This window comes from Carassius auratus, chromosome 14 (genome assembly GCF_003368295.1).
Source record: "Carassius auratus strain Wakin chromosome 14, ASM336829v1, whole genome shotgun sequence".
NCBI classification, from domain to species: domain Eukaryota; kingdom Metazoa; phylum Chordata; class Actinopteri; order Cypriniformes; family Cyprinidae; genus Carassius; species Carassius auratus.
The window spans coordinates 13,917,322-13,940,262 of record NC_039256.1 but is presented as its reverse complement, the minus strand read 5'-3'; the positions used below and the strand labels follow the sequence as shown (position 1 = coordinate 13,940,262).

The 22,941-nt window shown below is 38.9% G+C and overlaps 2 protein-coding genes across 2 annotated transcripts; both read left to right on the top strand.

Annotated features, from left to right (window-relative positions):
- The first annotated feature begins 326 nt into the window (after positions 1 to 326).
- Positions 327 to 2,466, top strand: trpt1 (tRNA phosphotransferase 1). The gene is made up of 7 exons (XM_026280166.1): positions 327 to 590; positions 955 to 1,036; positions 1,214 to 1,383; positions 1,522 to 1,699; positions 1,894 to 1,950; positions 2,051 to 2,161; positions 2,331 to 2,466. The coding sequence occupies exons 1-7, from the start codon at positions 462 to 464 to the stop codon at positions 2,351 to 2,353; spliced, it is 750 nt and encodes a 249-aa protein (XP_026135951.1). The 5' UTR covers positions 327 to 461; the 3' UTR covers positions 2,354 to 2,466.
- Positions 2,467 to 3,942: 1,476 nt separating this feature from the next.
- On the top strand, positions 3,943 to 12,550 carry LOC113113725 (mucin-3A). The gene is made up of 2 exons (XM_026280157.1): positions 3,943 to 4,263; positions 4,651 to 12,550. Exon 2 carries the CDS (start codon positions 4,742 to 4,744, stop codon positions 9,068 to 9,070), a length of 4,329 nt encoding a protein of 1,442 aa, XP_026135942.1. The 5' UTR covers positions 3,943 to 4,263; positions 4,651 to 4,741; the 3' UTR covers positions 9,071 to 12,550.
- Positions 12,551 to 22,941: the final 10,391 nt, after the last annotated feature.

Here is a 22,941-nt window from a genome sequence, read left to right as displayed (position 1 = left end):
TAGACAGTAAAAGAAACCACGCACAAAGATAGACGACACATGCCCCTCTGGGAGGGGCGGGATATATTTTGGTTAAAAAAAAATTAAATAATAATAACAACAACAGCAACAATAATTTGTTTGTAAATCTCAAAAATTATGGATTTCAAGTGAAAGATTTTATTTATTTTTAAATTGTTGGCCAGTAGTGAAAGTGTTCCAAAAATATTATTGTAATTTCTTGTTATATTCTATTAATAATCTCTAGTTTACACTTCATCTAAAAGATCATACATACGTCAAGGCATTTATCACCGCTAGATGGTGCAAATCTCTCAGAATATAGATAAAACAAAGTCTTTCCTGCCCCTTGCTGGCCGCTCGTTAATACTTCTTTCACTGTTTCCGCTGTTCCGGTTGTCACGTGAATTTCAGCAACGAAAGCATAAAGGAGTATACATGTATAATATTCGTTTAGATGAATGGTTGTAACTGCATTAGGTCATATATCCGATAGCTGTGTTGGTGAAGGATACAATAACAACGAGTGTTTCATAATGGACTGTCAACCTCGAGGAGGAAGACGAGGAAAAGGAAACCGGAATGAAGAGGTGGGAGAAACAGTGATTTATCACTTCTCTGATCTTCTCAGAGTTTATTATTGTTCTGGTTTAAACATTTTTGTCATTTTGTTAATTTTATATTTTGGTACAATAAGATAAAAATAAAAAACATGATTTTGGTTAAGTTTTATAATTTAGTTTCAATATAAGTCCATAGAAAACAAAATAACTATTATGAATTTCATTATGAAAAACAAAATGCTTTTATAAACAGTTACAAGTATAGCAGGTCACATCTCATGTGTGAAGTGTGAATTGTAGACTAATAACAGTATTTTGTGTACATTTTCTGTGTTAAAGTTTTGAAAGAATTGAATTGAATTGAATTATATTTCTATTTTGCATCTTTCAGAGCAGAGATGTGCGTCTGTCTAAATCTCTGTCTTACGCATTACGCCATGGTGCCATTAAGATGGGTCTGCAGTTGAACTCGGGTGAGATGATATGAAGTGTATGATTGATGATGAGGATTGTACACTCATCCTGTCTGCTTACAAAGTGAGCGGAGGATGATTACTTTTGTTGTTGGACAAGAAAACAATTGATTTATTCATAAATTATAATTTAAATCATCCCTTTTGTCAATCCTAATGATGTGTCCTTGTCCACAGATGGTTTTGTGTTTGTGGATGAACTTCTGGCTCATCAGCAGTTCCGCTCGTTTTCACTGCAGGACGTGGAGCGAGTGGTGGACAGCAACGACAAACAGCGATTCAAGCTTTGCAACCACCCCGAGGATGGTCGTCTTCAGATACGAGCCAATCAGGGCCACTCAGTGCAGGTCCGTTTGGATCAGAGGTCATGTGAAGACTACAATAGACGAATAGATTTGAAATCTGAACATGGTCACTGGAGCATTTGTTTGACACAAGTTTACATATACTTTGATAAATGTTGTTACAGTATGTGTCTCAATCAGGTTACAGATCTGGAGCTGAGAGCAGTAGCACTTGATGATCCGGACTGTCCGAGAGAAGCTGTTCATGGCTCATATATGAAACACTGGCCCTCTATACGCAGTCAGGGCATCAGCAGAATGAACAGAACTCACATACATCTGGCACCTGGACTTCCTGGAGAGGGCGGAGTCATCAGTGGTGCGTGACATTCAGATTAGATTCATTTATAGAGGTCTTTATTACATTTTTTATTTTGATGGTAAAACTAGGATAGCAGAAAGCAGTTCGGAATATGAGGAATATGTCTACAAAATATGCAAATATGATTTTTAAACATAATTTAAATACATTTGGTTATTTACAATTGTAAATGGTCTCTTTTCTGTTTTTAGGAATGAGACCGAGTTGCGATCTAGCGGTGTATATTGATGTTGCGAAAGCTATGTCAGGTATTAAGAAAACGTTTTTAAAACCAGTTTAAAGGTGAATAGGTTTAACAATGTTAGAGCTGGAGTTGAAATGATCCCTCTCCCCTCTGGTTGGTGTTAGATGGGATTCAGTTCTTCTGGTCAGACAATGGCGTACTCTTGACCCCTGGAGATGCTGCTGGGATGTTAGCACCGCGCTATTTCTCTCGAGCACAAAGACTGAAGCCCTCACGTGAGTCACTTTCACAGCCAGCTCATCGAGTTTTACTGATAAAATACGATAATCGGTATGATAAGACTTCCAGTAATCTTACAATATTCCTTTGTGTGCATTTGATATTGTACAGGTTGATGATAACTGGATTTTAAGAAAACATTAAGTATGTTTTTTTTTCTTTCAGCTTGTGAAATTGAACTTCATTAGCTGTCGGAGAGGATCTCGTTCCGACCTCAAAACCAAAAGCTGGAGATTGTACTTTTGAAAACATTAAAATAGAACATCTTCTAAATAAAAACTTTTTGTTTTTTTGTTAGAAACAATTATGTTACATTATTTATTAACAGAGTTGATTATACTCTGACATCAAAAAAAAAAAAATAGAAATGTAAATTATTGAGATAAACTGAACACCCACAGATCACTTTTAGAAGGGTTCATGGGAAGACAAGGACTGATGGTCTTTTTTTTTTGAGTGCATTTAACCTCATATATAACTGCCGTGCAGTTAGACAGTAGTCACCGAATATGCTTTGTTAGATTGAGACATGATGTTATCCAGAAAGTTCCTAAGACAGTAGTAGAAGTATTAGATTCAATGCATTGAAATAGACATTTTATTATGCAATTATGCTTTGCAGTTAGTCTGTTATCTCCAATTAAGGACAAAATCAGAATTTCCTGCACTACATATATAATGGAGTCAGTGGTGTATCTACAAGGTTATGTGGTGTTTTGTATACAAATTGTCAAGTGACCTCCTAAGCCTGTTTTATTTGTGGGGCAGTTTCTGTCCACTGCATATTTGTCAAAAAATAGAATATCTAAATACACTGAGCTCAAGATAGAAACGTGTCATGTTTCTGCAGGGGGATTTCTGCAAGCATATTTATGTACAGTGTGTTAGGTAACAGTGTGCTAGAGATAAATAACACCTTTTTTTTGTGGCGTCTGCAATTAATCTTGTTTCTGTTCTGTAAAAGCACACTACCTTTCAGTCAAAGGTATTAAATGTCCAGTGGCTCCATGATAATGCAAGTCTATAGCTTTTATTCATGGTCATTCAGAATTCTGTTTTGACTGTCCATGAGTTGATCAAAGACCTATTCTTGGTATTGTCAAGCTGCTGTGCTTTTGGATTTCTGTCAGTAGTGTGGTGTGAACACTAAATCCCTGCATCGCAGAAGTGCTCAGCATTCTTTCCCCATAAGACGATGGACTAGTTTGTAACCACATGGAATAAAAATACTATGATGCACTGAAACAAAGGGCTGTAAAATGTGCAAAGAAGCTAGCTCAAGAATTTCAAGCGGTCATTAGGTTATATTTTATGCATTTTTTTTATAATGTTCAACTGTCAGCATTTTCAAGCTAAAAGCAAAGAATCACTTTCCCAAACTTATGTTTATAAAAGAAAATAAAAAAACCTATTGGAGCTCTTTAGGTTGAATCACCTATGCTGGGGTCTTTATTTGTAGACTCATAAGGTATAAGCAAGAGTTTTCAAGAGCTGGATGTTGCAATCTAATATTAAAGTTCAGTTGGTGTGTACTTTGTAAAACTGGCATTTTGTGTCCTTATCGTCTCTAGGCAGCCTCTCAAAGCAAAGTTTCCCCTGATAGAAGAAGTCTAAAATTAGTGAGCCCCTATGACTGTCTTGGCCTAGTGTGTCAGATTCCACTCACAGACTCTGTCTATCCTATCACAGCACCTGCTTCTAGCTGTAACACCCTGTAAAGCTTGGCAGAGACATACACCCATGTCCAAGCCTGATAAAAAAAAAAAAAAAGCTTCTTTTTTGTGCATGCTTCTGTCTTTTTTTAAAAAAAAAAAGTGGTGTCAATTAATGTTTGAAATAGCTGGGCTCTATGAGCTCAGACGCGGCTAATGGTACTGGAGTCGTAGCATTTTTTTTGGACTTAGCTTGAGGGGCTGGACATATCTGGGCACTGAGTGGCCTGTTTCGATGAAGGGTCAGTTTGGCACTCACAGGAAACCTGGACCCCCCAGTTGGAGCCTCATTCACAGCTCATGGTACAGTGCATAACTGTCCCCTGTGAATGTTCTCTGGAGTGGTTGTTTCATTCAAACTGGCCACATGGAAAACAGCAAAAATGGCAAGTATCATATCTGATGACTTTTATGTGAACTTTGATTTCTGCATGTGAGTTGGAACATGTTTAACACCGGCAAAGTTACTGTATTTTTCCATCAAGTAAGTTTTCTTTGATTTATATCTATCAGTAGTCATAAGAGTAATCCTGTAATCTTAAAAGTAATCCTGTTTACTATTACTATTATAATTTTGTATAAGCAAAACTTTAAAATGTATTTTATTTGGAAGACACATTTGTTTCAAGTAGCTATAATCTCAGATAGACTGTCGCTTTCAAAAACTTTGTATAAAGCTTACAAAACACTTTCTATATAAATTTTGGGATTTGTCATGAGAAGTATCTTCTTAAAGTACCAAGTTTTCATGGTTGTTTCTTTTTATGTTTCAGGTCTAAAAACATTCAACAACTGATGAAGTGACCAGTTCATGTCTTTATAAAAGTGAGACATCCCAATGTCTGTGGTCTCTGAAGTGAAGAAATGGAACGCTGGGTTCTAGAGGGCGACAGCTACTCGTTTCTTCGCAGCGCTCCACACACGTTCAGCCTGCAGAGTCATGAAAGGCCAAATCGTGTGGAGATCTTTGATATCACTTCAATCCCTAGCCATCATAATGCCATATCTGAAACAACCTGCCTGTGTGACATTTTTGGGGATGAAGGCGAGTCTCCGTCACTTTCCAGCAGCCCATCCTCTGCCACATTTATCAGGAGGGAAGTGGATCAGTCTATTGTAGTAGATGATACCAATGACTCTTCGGGATCTTACCACACTGCCAATGGATCTGACTTAAGTGACAATGCTGAATTCACTTACAACACACCTTCTCCAGAAAATACACCGGATTTTTCCACATCTGAGACCAGGGAATCACGTTCACCACCAACTAAATCACCCATCTTGTCTGATTCCAAAAATGGACTTAACCAACTAGACTGCACACCACCTGCATCCAAAGTCAATAGTAATGACCTTTCACAAACAGATAACTGGGAAGAATCCCAAGTGTCAGTAATCACTGCCCCAGTGAATGAAACGGCAATCACAAATGCATCTGAACCACAGTATGTGAATTCAACACCAGCTACCACCCTGAATAATCCGGCAAATAACCCTTCTAATCCTACATCCTGCTCTTCAGAAGAGAAAGAACCTGCTGTTTTTGAGCAAGAAGGAATTAATAAAACACCACAACATATAAGCACAAGCTCATTTTTAGATAAACGAATATTTGAGTCAGATTGTGAATCTTTGGCAGCATCTCCACTTAAACAAAATGTTGTGATGTCTTCTGAGGACAAAGAGAGTATGATCTATTGTAGTCCACAAGAGCAAAACATTCTCTTTGTGCAAGGAACAATGAACAGTGGCTCTGTATCAGAACTATCAAACCCTTCTCCAACAGAATGCAGCCTTAAGCAGGAAATGTTTACTTCATCTTCTAACAAAGATATCAACTTTCTACCCATACCCAGTGTCATGCCAGTACCCAGATTAACCTCCACCTCCCCTGTAAGCAGGAAAACTACCTCCACGCCTGCGTCCACAGGTAAATCTTCACCTGAGCTGCTGAATTTGTGTCCAATTAAATTTAGGAACACATCGGAGATTCCAGACTTTGAGGACACTAATTGTGCTACTTTATCTGTATCTACACTGCCTACCAATGATAATGTGGAAATAGATTCCCTAACTGTGTCTGACATTTCTACTGAAACAAGAGGACTGGTAAATTCATCCATAGATGGAAGAGAAAGACTGGAATCACCTGCGATCAATAAAACCTGCTCTTCTCCTCATCACTCAGCATCTGCTCACTCACCAGAACAAGTAATGATTCACTCCCCTGTGGGTTACACCATCAGCCCATCACCTACAAATGAGAGAACAGTTTCTTCGACTGAACCTGAAGACTCACCATCCTTCCCTGAAGTCACAAGGATTGAATACAGTGATATTTGCTCTTCTCCTGATCACTCAGAACCAGTAATCATTCACTCATCTCCATGCTACAACATCAGTCCATCACCTACAAATGAGAGATGGGTTTATTCAACTGAACCTGATGCCTCAACATCTTCCCCTTGTGGTCACAGTGATATACACTCCTCTCCTGATCACTCCATTCCAGCTCACTCGCCAGAACCTGAAATAATTCACTCACCGGTGGGTTATACCATCACCCCATCACCTACAAATAAGAGAATGATTTTTTCAGTGGAACCAAATGATCTGCCATCCTCTCCTGCCATCACAGGAACTGATTACACCGCAACACCGACAAGCAGTAGAGATTCCCCACCTGCGTTAAGGAGCATTACCTCCACTCCAAACAGCAGAGAAAATTACCTAACACCAGAACCCAATTCCCCAGCCCCTTCACTGGAATTGAGATCATTTACCTGCTCACCTCAAATCAAAACAATATCATATAGTGTTCTCACACAAAATACAAAATCCCCAGGCATCACATATAATGTTACACCAACCGAAGATTTAACCCAATCACCTGCAGTAGAAACAAATTTCTGTGGCAACTCTTCTGAAACTTCCAGCTATCTTTTTGGAAATGACACCTCTGTCTTACCTAGTTCAAGGAACTTTTTGCTAACACCAGAGAGCAGATCAAGGCCCTCATCAGCTACATCAGATCATACCAAACACAAAACACTATCTTCTGATTTCCAGCCGGAGCCTGCCATTTCTCTTGAAAAGGCAGAAAATCAGAGTTTATCCATAATCTGTGATGGAGTTAGTCATCCTTTCTCTAACCCAATAGACCAATTTGATGACCATGTTGACTCAAAGACCCTAAAAAGCCTTTCATTTGTCCCAGATGAATGTAAACGTAGTGGACCACTAGTTCAGACTCTGCAAGATTCAACCTCTAAAACCTCAGATTCTGGATCGTCCACAGAAAAAACTGAGGAAAGTCAAGAAAATGTAACTGAAAACACAACTGATTTAACCTCCATGTGTCCATTGGATGTATCTCTGCCAAAGCCAGTGGCATCTGTAGAGAACAAACAATGCCATGTTGAGGTTTTTGATAGGAACAAGGGAACAGAAATGTTGAAAAATGATTCCCCAAGCAGTGACAAGAGGCTTAGTCAAGTGCCTGTAGCATTAAGAGAAAGCCCAGAAAGCCTTATCAGTAAGGACAATGGTGGTGAATTTGACAGGCAACCATGCAGGCAAAAAGAGGAGAGTGGAAAGAAGGAGGGAGAGGGGGAGGAGACTATTGGAGAGTGTAGTTACAGAGGGGAACAGGTTGAACTGTCATTCAGTGCCAGGAATAGAAAAGAGCCTGCAGGCCACAGCCCAGCTCTCTCAAGTCGAGACCCAAAGTCGGGAATTCCAGCTCGCTGTTATTTTGAGTCTCACCCAACAACTTTGCAGCAACAGTGTCAGCTCAGAGCTCAGGGCTCACAACAAGAGAACAAGGTCGGCGCCAGGAGGCTCCAGTCAGCTGCCCAGGGTAAATACAGCAGTGAAGGCTTTCTTCCTCCAGAATATACTGGTGAGACCTCCAGCATGGGAAGTGAATTTGATGAAGCAGACAATGAAGTTAAGTGGTTTACAGATCTGGCTTTCAGAAGCCTATCTAGTCCTCAGGTGGATTATTTGGATGTGTACAATTCAAGCCACAGGTCCTCTACAAATGTTTCACAGCCATCGACTGTAGACAGCCCTGGTGCTGTTGCATGGATGACCTATGCAGATTTACGTGGCTCAGCTTTACATGAAAATGATGGTTCATCTTTTTTACCCCATGACAGCCTGTACCCCAACAAACGCTTTGAAATGGGGAGTTTTGAGTGTGTGGATGTTGCATTAGAGAGCAAGGAAGAGTCCAATAGAGGAAAGAGGACCGTACCTAAAAGGCAGATCCAGCTGTTAAGGCGGAACACAGATGAATCTAAGCATAAAGGAAACAATGAAAATATTATGAATTCACCCTCCACATATAGACGCTCGAAAGACTCACTTGTTCGTCAACATAGCATGCCAGCTATTGTGCAAGAGGAAGTTTCCAAGGAGGTGCCAAATTCACCTCAAAATGACAGGAAAAAGACCTTGCAGAAGTCTGTGTCTTTAGATGATGGCTCCCCTAAGACACAAATGGCATCTTGCATTATCAAGAGTGTATTGTCAAAGAAAATGCAAGATGTGCAAAAAGAGACATCAAAAAGCACAGACCCAAGTCCTTCTGGAGATAGAAATAAACATCCTGATGTCAGCCCCAGCTCTTTTGATGGCGTACTAAGTACCATGGAGAAACATAGTTTAAGCTCTAGCCAGCATTCTGAATGTACTCTTTCATCTGAAGATTCTGCTGTCGGAGAGAAGAGAGTTTCACTTCATCAGCCGAAGAAGTGTGCTCCAAAAGTTCCTCCAAAGCCATTCTTAAGACCTGCATTCTTTAACACTGGGGAAGCTCAAATTGCTGGCATCATTGCAAGGGAAGAAACCAAGCCTATAGTGGCCCTTCCACAAGTTGATGACAAAATAAAAAACAGCAAGAGTGATAGGAAAGAGGGAGGAGGTAGCAACCTTGAAGAGAAGTACAATAATGACTCAGCAAATGCCAGTATCAGTAACACAAGTCCTGTTGTTGCTACACCAGCAATAAGCATGCAGAACAGAATGACAACCAGAGACATAAGGAAGCGCCAGATGACACCGGAAAAGCCAGGAACAACTGGCTGGAAAGAGTGTATTTATGTCGAAAACCCCAGAGATAACTTTGAAACCTTCTTCTATCAAAGGAAAAAAAACATCTTCTCTGAAAGTGTCTTTGTCCCCTGATCTGGAACAGTCCAGAGAAATATCCAAATCTCAGGCAATAGAGAAAGCTGCAGAAGATATAAACATAAAGTCTACTAAACTCATAGAGACTGAAGACGATGATGACAGCAACAAAAAATCTGTTATACACAGAGTTAGGGATGTGAGGAAGTTAGTGAAAAACACATACAACCTGTCTTTCAAAGCATCAAATTCAACCTCTACTGCAGAAGACGCAGTGATTCAAAGGGAAAGAGAGAAGCCACCGCAAACTCCTCCAGCCTTACACATTGAATGCAAAGCCATCAGTTGGAAGGACAAACAAACATCAGGCAGCAAAGCAATGCACTGTCAAGATGAAAAACTGCCTGTTGACATATCAAAAATATCACAACCATGGGTGAGCGCAGAGTCAAAAAGAGATGTTGACATCCCTGAAATAACATCCAAAGGCTCTTCACCAAAGACTGAGTCAAAAGAAAAAACACCATATTCTCACTCTACAACCTCAGATGCAGTACCTGAATCAGAAAGTATCAATAAAAGATCTTACGTTCACTGTGATCAGAGTTCTAAGATGCCCCCTAGACCCCCAAGTAAGGAGCGAGAAGTTTCTGCGTTGGTGGTTCTACCAGATTGCACATCCAAGACAAAGACCGTTTCCCCTACAATTCTTGACTCTACTCAGATGAAAGCTGCAAGCAACAGCCACTCTGTATCCATGCTACTGAAAGAAAAAGGGATGCAGGCTGACATTGGAGTCTGTGATGTTCTCACTGAAGGTACAAGTGCTACCGCTAAACATGTCAACAGGCTTGAGGTACCGTTACAGGGGTGTTTATCAGAAAGCATTTCAAGTGAAGTACAAGTAAAGGCAGAAAATACATCATTGCCTTGCAATCCAACAGCTTTTGTCAATGATTCGTCGACAACATCTCAACCAAGTGAGAGTCCCAAGGGAACACTGACAGAAGAACCTTCAAAGGAACAAGAAAAAAAGAAAACTGCCACTACGACTATGACACAAATTCCAACTTATTTAGCAACATGTGGCAAACCAGAGGTGAGGTCTTTTTCAAGCATTACAAAAAACAATGCCACGCCAGTGAATGCATCAAAAGAGATTGAGTTACCCATACAAGTGAGATCAATATCCACTGATAGACTAAAGCCATTTGTACCACCAAAACCCAGCTATAAACAATCATTTGCAGAAATTAAGTCTGCGCCAAGTGACCCATCAAAAGCAGATACTCAGCCATTGTCTGTTATTAAACAGCAAACAATATCAAGTAGTGAATCAAACAAAAATGAAACACCATCAACAATGACACACAAGGATCAACGAAACGAAACTTCATCAAGAGATACAAAAAGACTGGCTGTATCAGCTGTATCAAGCTGCAAGCCACCATCCATCCCAGTCACTAAAACTCCAAGTCTTGTGCAAAAATCCACCACAAAGACACTGGCCAGTCTGGATCAACAGCAATCTTCTGCTTTCTTGCAAACAACCAGCACTTGCCAGCTGCAGACCCCATCATTCAGTCAAGACCAGTCGATACTAGATAGTTCCTTTGCTTCTAACTCACCAGGACCACAAGCGCTTAACCACACACCATCTGTGACAAGAGCTTCATCGAATAATCGTTTTCACACACATGACAATCTTTTCTACGCTTCAGATGATCCTCCCAGCTATGATGAGCGAGAGAGTTTCAGCCCGCTACGGCTCTCAGACTTACCCCCACATAGCCCATGCAGGTATCATCCAACAACTAAGCAATGTTCTTGTTCCTGCATGCCAAGTTCTCATTCGCATCAAGGACATCCCAACAACAGTCCACAGGAACGGGTACCAGCAGCCTCTCGGTCTCCAGGCCAAGTCCTTACCTGTCCCGGTGGTCCTCCGCAAGCTCAAGTTCGTCCTCATCAGTGCAGACCAGATGGTCTACCAGTCTCCAATACCACAATACCTCATGCCTCAGCTTTGATTCAGCCTCTTCAGCATCCACGAGCTTGCCCTGTTTCAAACTCACAATCCTATGGTGATGACAATCCTCCAGTTTCTGGGCTGCATGCAGATAGACGGCCGGCCAATCACCCTTCACCTCAGGCAGCAGGTCCTGCTCCCTATCATGAGTATTCTCATTCAGCTAACATGTCTACTCTGGATCCCCGGCCGCAGTTGTTTAATCCTCAAGATTTGACACCATCTTTTGGCCACGATTACGCAAATGAAGGTCCAGGTGGAGCTGGTGTATTGTATCCAGAGAATGCAAGTGGGCTCAGCTGTGGCCAAGGCCCTCGTCGTGTTCTTCTTGATCCAGAGACTGGCAAATACTTCTACATTGAGGTACCAATGCAACCACTCAGAAAAATGTTGTTTGATCCTGAATTGGGCCAGTATGTAGAAGTTCTCATACCACATCAGGCAATGTCCCATTCAGGGCTATATCCACCAGCTGCACCGCCCTACTCCTCTCTGCACAGTCCTGGGTTGTATGCACCACAGTACCTGCCTTATGCAGTGCCATCTTATCCAGCAATCTCAGGTACTGCCCCGCAAGTTCGCCATCCGGAGCCACCTCCTGTGCCCACCACACTTCACCAGACTTCCTTAAGGTATGGAAGCCCTGCAAGCCAGATGCCAAAAAATGAACCGAAAGGCCATTCATCACTGGATCAAAGCTATCTAGAAAGCATGTATTACATCCCCACTGGGATGAATGCAAGCCCAAATGCAACCCCTTCAGAATGCTACCACAAGCCATCAAGCATGCCTCCTTCAGGGGGACGAAGAGCATGAAACATCAGTGGATACATATGGTCTGTTTACATTTGAAATCTGTTATGGTCGACAGCATTTTGAATTTTAGTGGGATATAAAAGTGTAAAATGTCTTGTCAAAGGCTGTAGCTACTCATTTACAAATAACAATATTTTACTGCTCATTTCATTTAAATATTTACTCTGAAAGTCTCCTCATGAAGACCCAAAACAGATTTTTTTTCTGACATTGACATATCATGGTTGTCATTGTCTGATATAATTTCAGTTTATCATTTGGACAAGCCCTAGCTTTCCTTGTATAGTCCAGGCTTATGCAATGGTAGGCCTTATCTTGCAATAGCTGTCAGGGTTTAAGGGTTTAATAAACAGTGTCTTCTTTTAACACCATTAAAAGTTATCTTTCTGGAGGGATTTATTTAGCTGCAATAATGTGTTTGGCATTTTCACCTTTAAGGGACATTATTTAACAAATACATAATATGACGTGTAATGAATGACATGACGTAATTGGTTTGTGCAACACCTTTGATGTGCATTGGGACATGCATATAGATGCAGTACATCTGGATAAATTTAAAGAATGTGGATGAGCAAAATCCACAAGTTCATGAGTATTACAACCACAGACATAGTTTCTATCTTCAGAAGATTGTCATTTGCTATTTTTTACACACAGATACACCCCATTAAAGATAACTGTCTGCAAAATCCAAGTCTCAGTCTTTTTTCTTCATTGAATGTCAACTGCAACATATGACTTATTTCAGTATGCATAAAGCTAAACTTGTACTTCAACTTCTGTAATTACTGTTTTAATCATATGATCACAGTGTAAAATATTATGTCTACCACATATCTTTTTTGTCACATTTTGTGTAACATTATAAAGCGCAGATGTAAAAGAAGAGTTTCCATTTTGGTAAATCACATGGCATCCAGTTTAGGAGAACCACATTTGCTAGCCACAACATACTGTAATAAAAGATGATCCACTTATAGAATATGGACACAGCTGAGCTGTCGATTTATCTCAGGATGACACCTAGTGGACAAGGTCTAACATCCTGTCTAACGCTTTCTTTGGATGTGAATGGAAATGATGTGGTGTACTTTGTGTAAGGGAAAGAAACTAATTCTGGCCTAATGTTATAGCCATTCTAATAATAATTCATGATTCAGTTAGATTAATCTGTAAATATATAATATAGCCACTTTTTATGTATTTCTATCAACTCTAAAGTCATTCTGTCAGCTAAGTAGCTCTTGTTTTGACTGGTGTGAACTATTTCTGGGTGTTTCTTTTATTTGGGTGTTCAACACGGCCTATGTGACATAATGGACCACCATGGTCTAAGCTGTGACGTTTTGTGGAATATGTTTCCACTTATTCAAGTAAACAGTCTTCTCCCTTCTCTCAAACTGCAGCCACACCCATAAATGACTGAATTTGATTTCCTGACCTGTCTGATCATACTGTAAGAAAGGCTAATGGAAGTGTCTGTGTGGGCAGACAGCTTTGTAGGGGAGAGGGCCTTGACTCTGTTTGTGGGGTGTTTGACTGAAAACACAAAGATATTCGAGTTTGCCAATGACTTCATTCAGGATCCTCCAAGCAGACAGACAAGGGGAGTAGAGTGGAAATTAAAACAAGAATGTCTTGGTGCAAGGACTGATCTTTACATAAACGTTTCCTTATGTGCTGTTCCATGATGAGTAAGAGAACTTATAGACAAAACAACTTTACTATACCATTTCTCAGTATGTAAGGGCAAATCTCGAACAGCTGGCCATTCAGTATCCTTCTGGTTTGTGTGTGATAATGACTGTATCAGGTTCAGGTAAAATTCAAAAATGAAGAATTGGAATCCCTTTCAAAACATGAGTTGGAATTTCAGCAAAATCCTAACGGAAGTTGAATCTGAATTAAAGGAGGAGAAATTTATTGAATTGTAATTTAGAAAAATGCAACAGGGAATGGGGAATGAAGTGTTCTTCCCCTATAATTGTGTAGAAATATAAAGAAGAATAAGTACAAATTCCTGTAGCTCACATTTCAAACAGACATCTGCTTGTCTAGTCTTGCATAGCCAGAGCTTCAGGCTGACGGCAGAAGGTCTGGAAACCTTGGCTGCTTTGAAAGGCCAAGGACCACTCAAGAAGCCAAATGACTGACAGGTAAAGCAACCATTCATGTTTCTCAAGAGTCTATGCCCGAACTTCACACGTTTCACATATTTTAAAAAATTCAGCATTTAGTTGATCCTGATAAGTTCTCAATGTCGAAGTTGTAAATACAATGGCCTTTTTCTTCGTGAAGGGGTTTGGCGCCATCGCATCTTTGTTTCCAGGCAGAAAATTAAAGAACTCTATAAAAACGTCTCCCAGAAATACTGTATATGTCATACTGTATGCCAACCAATCCGACGACTTCGAGACTCCTGAAGTGTTTCCAATTTTGTGTGCCATGAGGTTGAGACTAGTTATGGTCTATAAACCCTTCAAAACTTTATCAATTTTCAGGTAAAACTTTGTAATGCAAAATGTATAGTTTGGTGTTGACAAACCTTCTCTTCACTGAAACAATTCCAGTTATATTTCTTTAATTACAGTTATTAACTAAACTTTGGTTAATAACTTATTCAATTTGGTGGTGATAAAATATTTGACTAGAATACTCAGGTTGACATTTTTACAGATTTTTTTAGATGTACACTGAAGTACCATGCACACCATGTGCAAAATTTACTAGCAATTTCTGAGTGAAATTTATTTGAAAGTAAATGTTTTTCAAACAATTGCAAAGAAACAACAAATCACACTGAATTAGTGTTTTGTATATATAGTATTTTCTTGTAAAGTGTACTCCAATTTATTCACAACTAATATTTTTTTTTAATGTATAATAAAGTGGCACTATGTATTTGTTCAAATCTTAAAGGAAATCTTTATTCAACTTCTTAAATATAAAAATTTATGTTTTAAAATTAAATTCTAGCAGAGATGAAGATCTAAATCCCCCCAGGTGAGATTAAGGATTAACGCTTTACCCTCACCACAACTGCCTCCTCCAGCATGGCGCTTAACCTTGCTGCAGGAAGGGAATTCCCTAACGTTTTTGTAGGGTTAGTCGCTTCGTATTTGTAATTTTATTTAATTATATATATTTATATTTTTCAGACAAAATTACCAAAAGGAAGCAACTCCTTAGATGAGTTCAGTTGCCCTTGGGAGGTGAGTAAATGCTATTGCTACATAATAGCTCATTACTCACTAACTCACATACTAAAAAACACAGCAGAAGTGTTAACAACGTCTTGTACCATGTTCTGCTTTGAAGGATAGACCATATATGGACGCATTCCGGGGATGACATCAGCAAGAAGCGCAGTCATGAATGAACTTGCCTGCAGGATGAATGAAGTCTGTGTACCTGCCGGATGAATGAATCAGGTACTCAGGTTAGATTAGGAAACGTATTTCCGCTGCCCTTCCGGTCGGGTCAACATAGCAACAAATGAACCAAACAATGCTTCCGTTTGCAGGCCCAACCCCGATAGAGGGCGGAGAACAGACTGTTTGCTGAGGTACCGGCAGGTGGTGCAGTCACACCCACAAACATACACAACCGAGAGAAGAAGCTTCACCTGCTTATATTTCACTGAAGAGCTATTTTATTGCGTCAGGCATTTTTTAAATTCCTGTTTGCAGACATTGACTTATTAACCACAGTCACATATACAGTGGTCCCAAAGTTTTGCTATGTAAGTCACACATAAAAATGTCTGAATTTCATTGCATTTGCATTCCATTTTAATTTTCTGAACCACTATTTTAAAATAGTGTGTGAATGTATGAATTCAGTTCCCATTAGGAAAACATAATATAACAAACCTTGTTTTTATTATTACTATTATTATTATTATTTAATAAATGCCACTTTTTGGTGATATAATACAAATACAATTATATCTATGTATCTTCAAAAACATGAGGTATATGTAAATAATATATAAAATAAAGTAAAATAGGAAAATAAATCCCTTGCTTTTTTTTGTTTTTGGTTATACAATACATTTGCATCGGTTAAATAGAATTAAAAAAAAAAGTTAAATCAAACAGTGTAATAACTTAAAGCTCTGACTGATTTACTCTAAACAGATTTACTTTCCCTTTCCTCAAGAACGTACGGAACATATTTTGAATGTTACTTAATGATGTAAGCACTTAAGCACTTCTTTCGGTATGTCTTTTCCACAGGACACTGGACTCTCACTGAGGCCTGAAACTTGAAGGGTTGGAAGGAATTCGCAGTGGGACGTTTCCCCTAGAGAGCCTCGGTGTGTGTTGAGAGAATAAAACCACTAAACTATCAACAATTACAGGACAAAGGTGAGGGGAAATTAAGCTACTATATGTGTGTGTTATGGCAACACGATAATTCCCTTGTAAAACGCACATAAAATGAGAAGGAAATGGCTTGTGAAGCAAGAGGTTTTAATCAGTCAGTGTTATACACATGTGAAAAGTGAAACCCTGTTTCCAGTGACACAGTTCAGACGAGGGGATTCCCCTTCCCGGCACTGCTGAGGGATCAAATCTGGATCTCACATTATTGGATTTTGTTATATATTAAATGAAAACACAAGGTTAGACTGACATTATAGTTCCAGAAAGATTACAGAACAGGAGTCTGGACACAAAAAATAGCAGAGTGTGTCACATTTATGGTGACTTATGGGTAAAAATATGTCTCCCTTTTACTTCTGGATTAGTGTATCCAAATACTGACTTCATCTATGAAATCACCCTTTCTCAAGAACCCTGATGTGTCACATCCCCAGTTGTATGTTTTACAAATATAAAAATTAGGGTGTCTGGATTTTTATTAAGTATTTTGTTTTAGTGTCTGATCACAACCATATGTAAGTGAGCATGTACAGTGCTTCAGAATTGATGTATTTGAATTTCATTGCCTTATGGTGGCATGTTTCACCGCCAGTTATTCTTAGAGACACCCACGATTGGTTTCTACTACAAAACCCTTATCAGTAGGGTGCCGATAATCTCGGAAAGCATGACAGATGCATTTCTTTTTGATATCTCTTCTTACCTCCTGCAATAATAAACTGCTTATTGTTGATGCCCACTCACTCACTTTGATGTCAGTATGGCATTTGATCAACACAGCCCCAAGGAATGCTGGGGAAGGCTTTGAAATTCTGTGGTGACACTATAAAGCAACCCAAAGGCATGTCAGAAATTTAAAGTCAAATGCTTGAGCTGAAAGAGTGGGTGGTGGCATGCTGCATGTGACTGTTTATTCAAAAAGTCTAATTTTGAGGATGTATTAGGTTGAGACAGATTGATAAGGACAGCGATCGATAAATAATCTTTTGATTTTTAATAGTAAACAGAAATAGTGGTTATAGTTAATGCAGTGTAGGCAAAGCTCTTGGATTGATGACACAGCACTGAGAATTCCTGTGAAATGACAGCATTTACAGTGAGGTCAACTCACTTCGAACACATCACTAGTTATTGTTAGGGAAATTTCTTTTTTGTTTTCTTTTTCCTGTTTCTATTCTTTGTCTTTCAATTCTTCCCTATTTCCCTCTCCTCTTATCATGTCCACACAAATGCTGACAAATCACTTTTCAGAACAAAACACTTTCTAATTTCCGCAGATATTGCCCTGCTTACTCAGTCAGTATGACACCATTAGTGAGGAAAGTCCAAGTGCTGTGTTAAACAATCGCAAAATAATTATATTTATTACCAGACCAGAGATGTATCAAACCAGTCACGCCACAGTAATCATGCCACACAAACTGATGCATCTTGATTTGCATCTGTTGTTAAAACATTTTTTTATTTACATTTTTGAGATTCAAGTTTTTCTTTTATAGCTCAGGAGTCCTACACTGTAAATTGTAATGTTTACAGAAAATGACTGTAAAAATGCTACAGTAAAAGAACATGCCATATACAGTACTGTATGGTGAAAACATGTTAAGTGTTAACTTCAAGTTGCTTTGCCATAAATGGTGAAAAACTGTAAATGTTTCAAGATTGCATTAAATGTAATGTTATTGTAAAATACTTTCACTATGAATTACCATGTAATTTGTGGTGAAAAATAGCACAAGGACATTCCTAGATGTTCCTGTGTGACACATCGCATATGGTTGTGTTTAAATAGTTTTGTTTCTGATTATTATTCTTATGAGTAATTCTGTAGTTTATTGCATTATTTTAGCATCATGTGTGTTACCTAGTTGTTGTATTATGTTTATGACCCTGTGCTTCTTCTGTACAAGAATACTTGCTATGTTTTATGGACAGGCAACTTATGATAAGCTCATCATGTGGCTTTCTACTGTGTCACCTGTATTATGGTGGTTATCAGTACATTTTAAGATACAGAGAAGATTTTAATAATATTTTTACAGTGAAAGTTTTAGTAACCTTTCAGATTCTATGAGAGCAGGGAAGTCCACACCACATCTATGATAGTAATACAGAGGAGCGATATTGTTGGAATCACTTTAAAAATGATTTCGAACTAATAATTGATAAAAACATTTACAGCCAGTCAGAATCCACCGCACCTTTAAGGGTTAGTTCACCCAAAAATGAAAATTAGCCCATAAATTACTCATCTTGAAGTCATCCTAGGTTTATATGACTTTCTTTCAGACAAATCCATTCGGAGTCATGTTAAAAATTGTCTTTGATCTTTCGAGCTGTTTCATGCCACTCAGTGGGTGTTGCATGCATCAGTCCAAAAGAAGTTACAAAAAAGTGTCTCACATGGCTCCAGGGGGCGAACAAAGGCCTCCTGTAGTGAATCGATGCATTTTCGTAAGAATAATATCCATATTAAAAACATAATAATCCCTTTAATCTCTCTTGTGCTCACAGTTGTAAATTAAGCAGTTCTGGGGAATAACGTATGAGGTCAAAGTTGCGCATGCTCCAGTGAGTCTCGTGAAAACCAATGGTGGTTAACAGGAGCAAAGGAAAATTAGTCTTCTCTTGGCTTATATCGAAATCCTCCAACATTCTTGTTTACAAATCCACATTTTGTACTTCTAAGTAGTGACCATTGTTTTGTTTTGGTCTCTCCCCTGCGTTTCCGCATTCATCACTTCTGAGCAGCGCATGTGCAAAGCTGACCTCCATACGTCATCCACCCCTAGCTGCTTCCGTGTACAACAGTGAGCGTAAGCTACATTAAAGTGTTTATTATATTTTGAATATGGATATTTTTCTTACAAAAACAGATCAATTCACTACAGAAGGCCTTTTTTCTCCCCCCGTAGCCGTGTGAGACACTTTTTATTATGGAGAGACACTCTTATATAACTTCTTTTGGACTGATGCATGCAACACCCGCTGATAGTTATCGTTATAGTTATTGTTCCTTTCATCGTTTGATCACCCTGATGCCATTGTAAATCTGTTTGATTTCTCTAGAGAACATTGGAGTAAAAAAACAAAACATATATTTAAAGTCTTAAAGGAATGGAATAACATGAGCGTAAGTGAAATTGTGTTTAAAGTCTCCTTACATGCTCATTATTGTCATGAGGTGTCATTTTTAGTTTTTCTTTCCTATGGGTTTATTGTTTACTCAAAACACCTATCCATGACTCCTGCATCAGTTTCCTGTGGTCACTGTTGTGTACATCCTGCCCGCCCCCTGACAAAACCCCTTCCTTCTGAGAATTCTCAAGAGTGGGCAAACCAACAGCGTGAGTCAGTTCTTCAATCATCACAATGCGGCTAAAAGAGTCTGCGAGAAACAACCTTCCAACATCATATTTAGTTCTCACTCACTGTCCTTTTACGCAAAACACGCGACCACATCGTTTTTGTTTCCAGCAGGATTTGAGTCCAGGTTTTTCAGTTGGCCGCTCACAGAGTCTGTGAATGTTTATGCGGCTTGTATATCGAGTTCATGATGGCTGGCTAATGCTATTCCAGCCATGATAATAAGGAGGGAGCAGGCTATATTTATCAAGTGGGGGAGTGTCCATCACTACAGCAAAGCTTGGCGCAGGTTGTGGCCACAGAGGGGTTCATATGGGCCCCATAGCAAGTCTTAGTGTTTGTGTTTTTTCCCACCAGACATTATTCCTGCAATTACAGTCTGAGGTTTACACGTCTAATTATTTTAAGTCTTTGATTATTTGTTGGTGTTTACAGTAAATTCTCATATGTGGCTTTATATATGTGTGTGAGTGGTGGCAGATTTATGCTGTGCAGGATGTGTTTGTCATTAAGGCATTTGCTAATGGCCTAGTGCTAATTGGCTGGTGGTATTTTAAAAACAAGGAAAACTTTTTCTGTACTCTGTCTCCCAAGATTGTCACTCCGCTGTCAGTCAGTAAATTCTGTGTGGTTTCTATTTGCACCATACAATATATATATATATATATATATATATATATATATAGATAGATAGATAGATAGATAGATAGATAGATAGATAGATAGATAGATAGATAGATAGATAGATAGATAGATAGATAGATCGATAGATAGATATTTTTTGTTTTGTTTTGTGGAGTAAATATAAGTCATTTTTTCTTGTACAAAAATGCTACTAGGAAATTTCTATGTGGTTTTCAAGGTATTCTGCTTTTCAGTGGATTGTAAGGTATTCTCTTGAATGTTGCAATGCAGTTCTGTGTGGTTTTGCACGGTTGCTTAACCGGCTCAAAAGAGGCTCATGCACTCAAACAAAAGCTGATTTAATCCAGGTTTGTTTTATGGCATTCTGGTTTGGCTTTGGTTTCTCATTCACTGTGAGACTTTTTTTTTTTTTTTTTTTTGGTCCTTGCGTCATCCAAACATTTGACTACTATAAAATTACTTTCTGCAATTGTAAGCATTAACCCTTAGTCCTTAAGGACACTGCTTTTTTTGCAAATCACTCAAGAAAGCTGAATAAAGTCATCTGCGAGATCGAGTAGAAAATCTGCCATTGTTTAAAACAATCATACATTCTTGAATTTCTTGAAGAGTGAGTAAACTTCAAGAGTCTTTGAATACTCAATAAATCTCTCTCACAACCTCGACAGGGGTCCCATTAATTATACAAATGTCACTCTTTCTACAACCACAAGCCCAGTGACCACAAATACTCTCTGCCTTCACACATGCTGAGAGCTGGGGGGTTTGCACCCATCTGACAGGTGTTGAAACTAGATGTCATCACCCATCACAGACCATAGACACCCTGACTGCCAGCACAATCAGGTCATAGTTGAATTGAATAGTGACACCTCAGCAGACTGAATGCCCGAATTTACATTTGAGACTTGGACAGACTCACCCATTGTCTGGCCAAACCATGCACAGAAAAAATTTACAAAAATAAATATATTCATTGCAAATTTGCAATAAACTAGTAAAATAAATGCATTTGGATACAATTATACCCCAAAGTTATATTCGTATAGTATATAATTTACTTTTGATCTTTCATTACTCATGAATTGACTTTGGTTCTACTAATGGCATGAATTTGAGGCAGAACTATCTGATTATCTCACCAATGAATGACGCATGAAACCTGTTTGCAAGAATCATTATGCCTGCAATCCCGCTTGGTGCCACTAGAGGCACAGAAAACACACTTGAGCTTTAAATTGTGTACATTATTGTAGGTCCTCTATGCACTGCCTCTCTCAAACGTGTAATTTTCTACAAAGTCCATCTTTCCGACAAGCATGGTCTGCTCTGATTGGCCAACTGACCCAGTGCATTGTGATTGGCCAAACACCGTAAGCACTTGTCGGAAATGTAACGCCCCTTTCCATAATCACGAGCTTCATCAATCAAAATAAATATAAAGACAGTTAATAATGTCCTTAGATTTACCATTCGTTCAAGCACGAAAGTAGAACAGAGTCACGTGACAGACACAGTAATGAAGCTCCTATGTGTTTGTAGTACACAAGCCACGGACGGTTAAGACAGCTGTCTCCACTGTGTGACCATCTCTCTCTCTCTCTCTCTCTCTCACACACACACACACACACACACACACATGACGTGCAAAACTCCGCATTTGAACATTCTATAGCAAATAATTAAACTAATAATAAAACATACTTCCAGTAGCTGATACAGAAGTGCCAGATTGTCGTAGCAAAGTCAGAATTACTTCCTCTCCTAGGTTCACGACGAACAAAATGCTTTGCTGTTCTGTTGTAAGTAATCTTAAAGATTCCTAAATGCATGTACTTTCTGAAGGCCAAATAAAGTGCTTTTGCTTTCACCTAAATACACACAGCATCTCCCTGACATGGCTGCTTCAACACTAACTGCAGTTACTGAAACCACACCTTCTTTCTTTGCATGGTAATACGCAAATATTTCCACATAGTGATGTAGACATGTGGGTCGTGTTTGAACGAGACGTTTTATAGCGGCGTGGCACTCTTAAATTTAATAAAGAATAACTTTTTGGATTTGAGACTTTAGTCTTTGCAACTTTACAGATCTTCTTTATGCACCAAGAGCTTGTTACACCCCAAAGGGAAAAGGAAAAATTTTAATCGCATCATATGACCCCTTTAAAACAACAAGATGACCTCAGTGAACAAGCACGCTCATGTTTGAATTGTAAAACACCAAGTAGAAACATTCTGTCCACTGCATTTCTGTGGCAACCCACTTCCAAAAAGTATAGCTTTATTTATATCCCATTTCAAATCACATTCAGATCTGGAACGACATGATGGGTTGTGATTGATGGTGTAAGTCACACATGAATCTCCTTCCTCAGACCAAAGTAAACTCTTGGGGGTCATTCCAATGATGAGAGTATGAAACCCTCTGTCACTGTGCCAGGCAGTTGCTGCTAAATCCAGTTTTGGAAGGTACGAGGCTTTCATTTTGCTGAGTTACAGACTGTAACACAGGCAAGCATTACTAATATTATTGCTTAAGTGTATTATTTATATAATATATCCCTAACCATGGCAACACCACTAATAATTTAAAATAACAGTGCTGGAAAACAGCAAAAGAATGTTCTCCACTGCATTACACAAAATTAAATATGTTGTCACAGTAAAACAACGTCT

Excerpts from the sequence above, each read along its gene's own strand:
- trpt1 (XM_026280166.1), top strand. The coding sequence starts at position 462 with ATGGTTGTAACTGCATTAGGTCATATATCCGATAGCTGTGTTGGTGAA. Across the intron at positions 1,700-1,893 it reads AGAGGGCGGAGTCATCAGTG|GAATGAGACCGAGTTGCGAT; the intron begins GTGCGTGACATT and ends TTCTGTTTTTAG. Across the intron at positions 2,162-2,330 it reads ACAAAGACTGAAGCCCTCAC|CTTGTGAAATTGAACTTCAT; the intron begins GTGAGTCACTTT and ends TTTTTCTTTCAG.
- LOC113113725 (XM_026280157.1), top strand. The coding sequence starts at position 4,742 with ATGGAACGCTGGGTTCTAGAGGGCGACAGCTACTCGTTTCTTCGCAGC.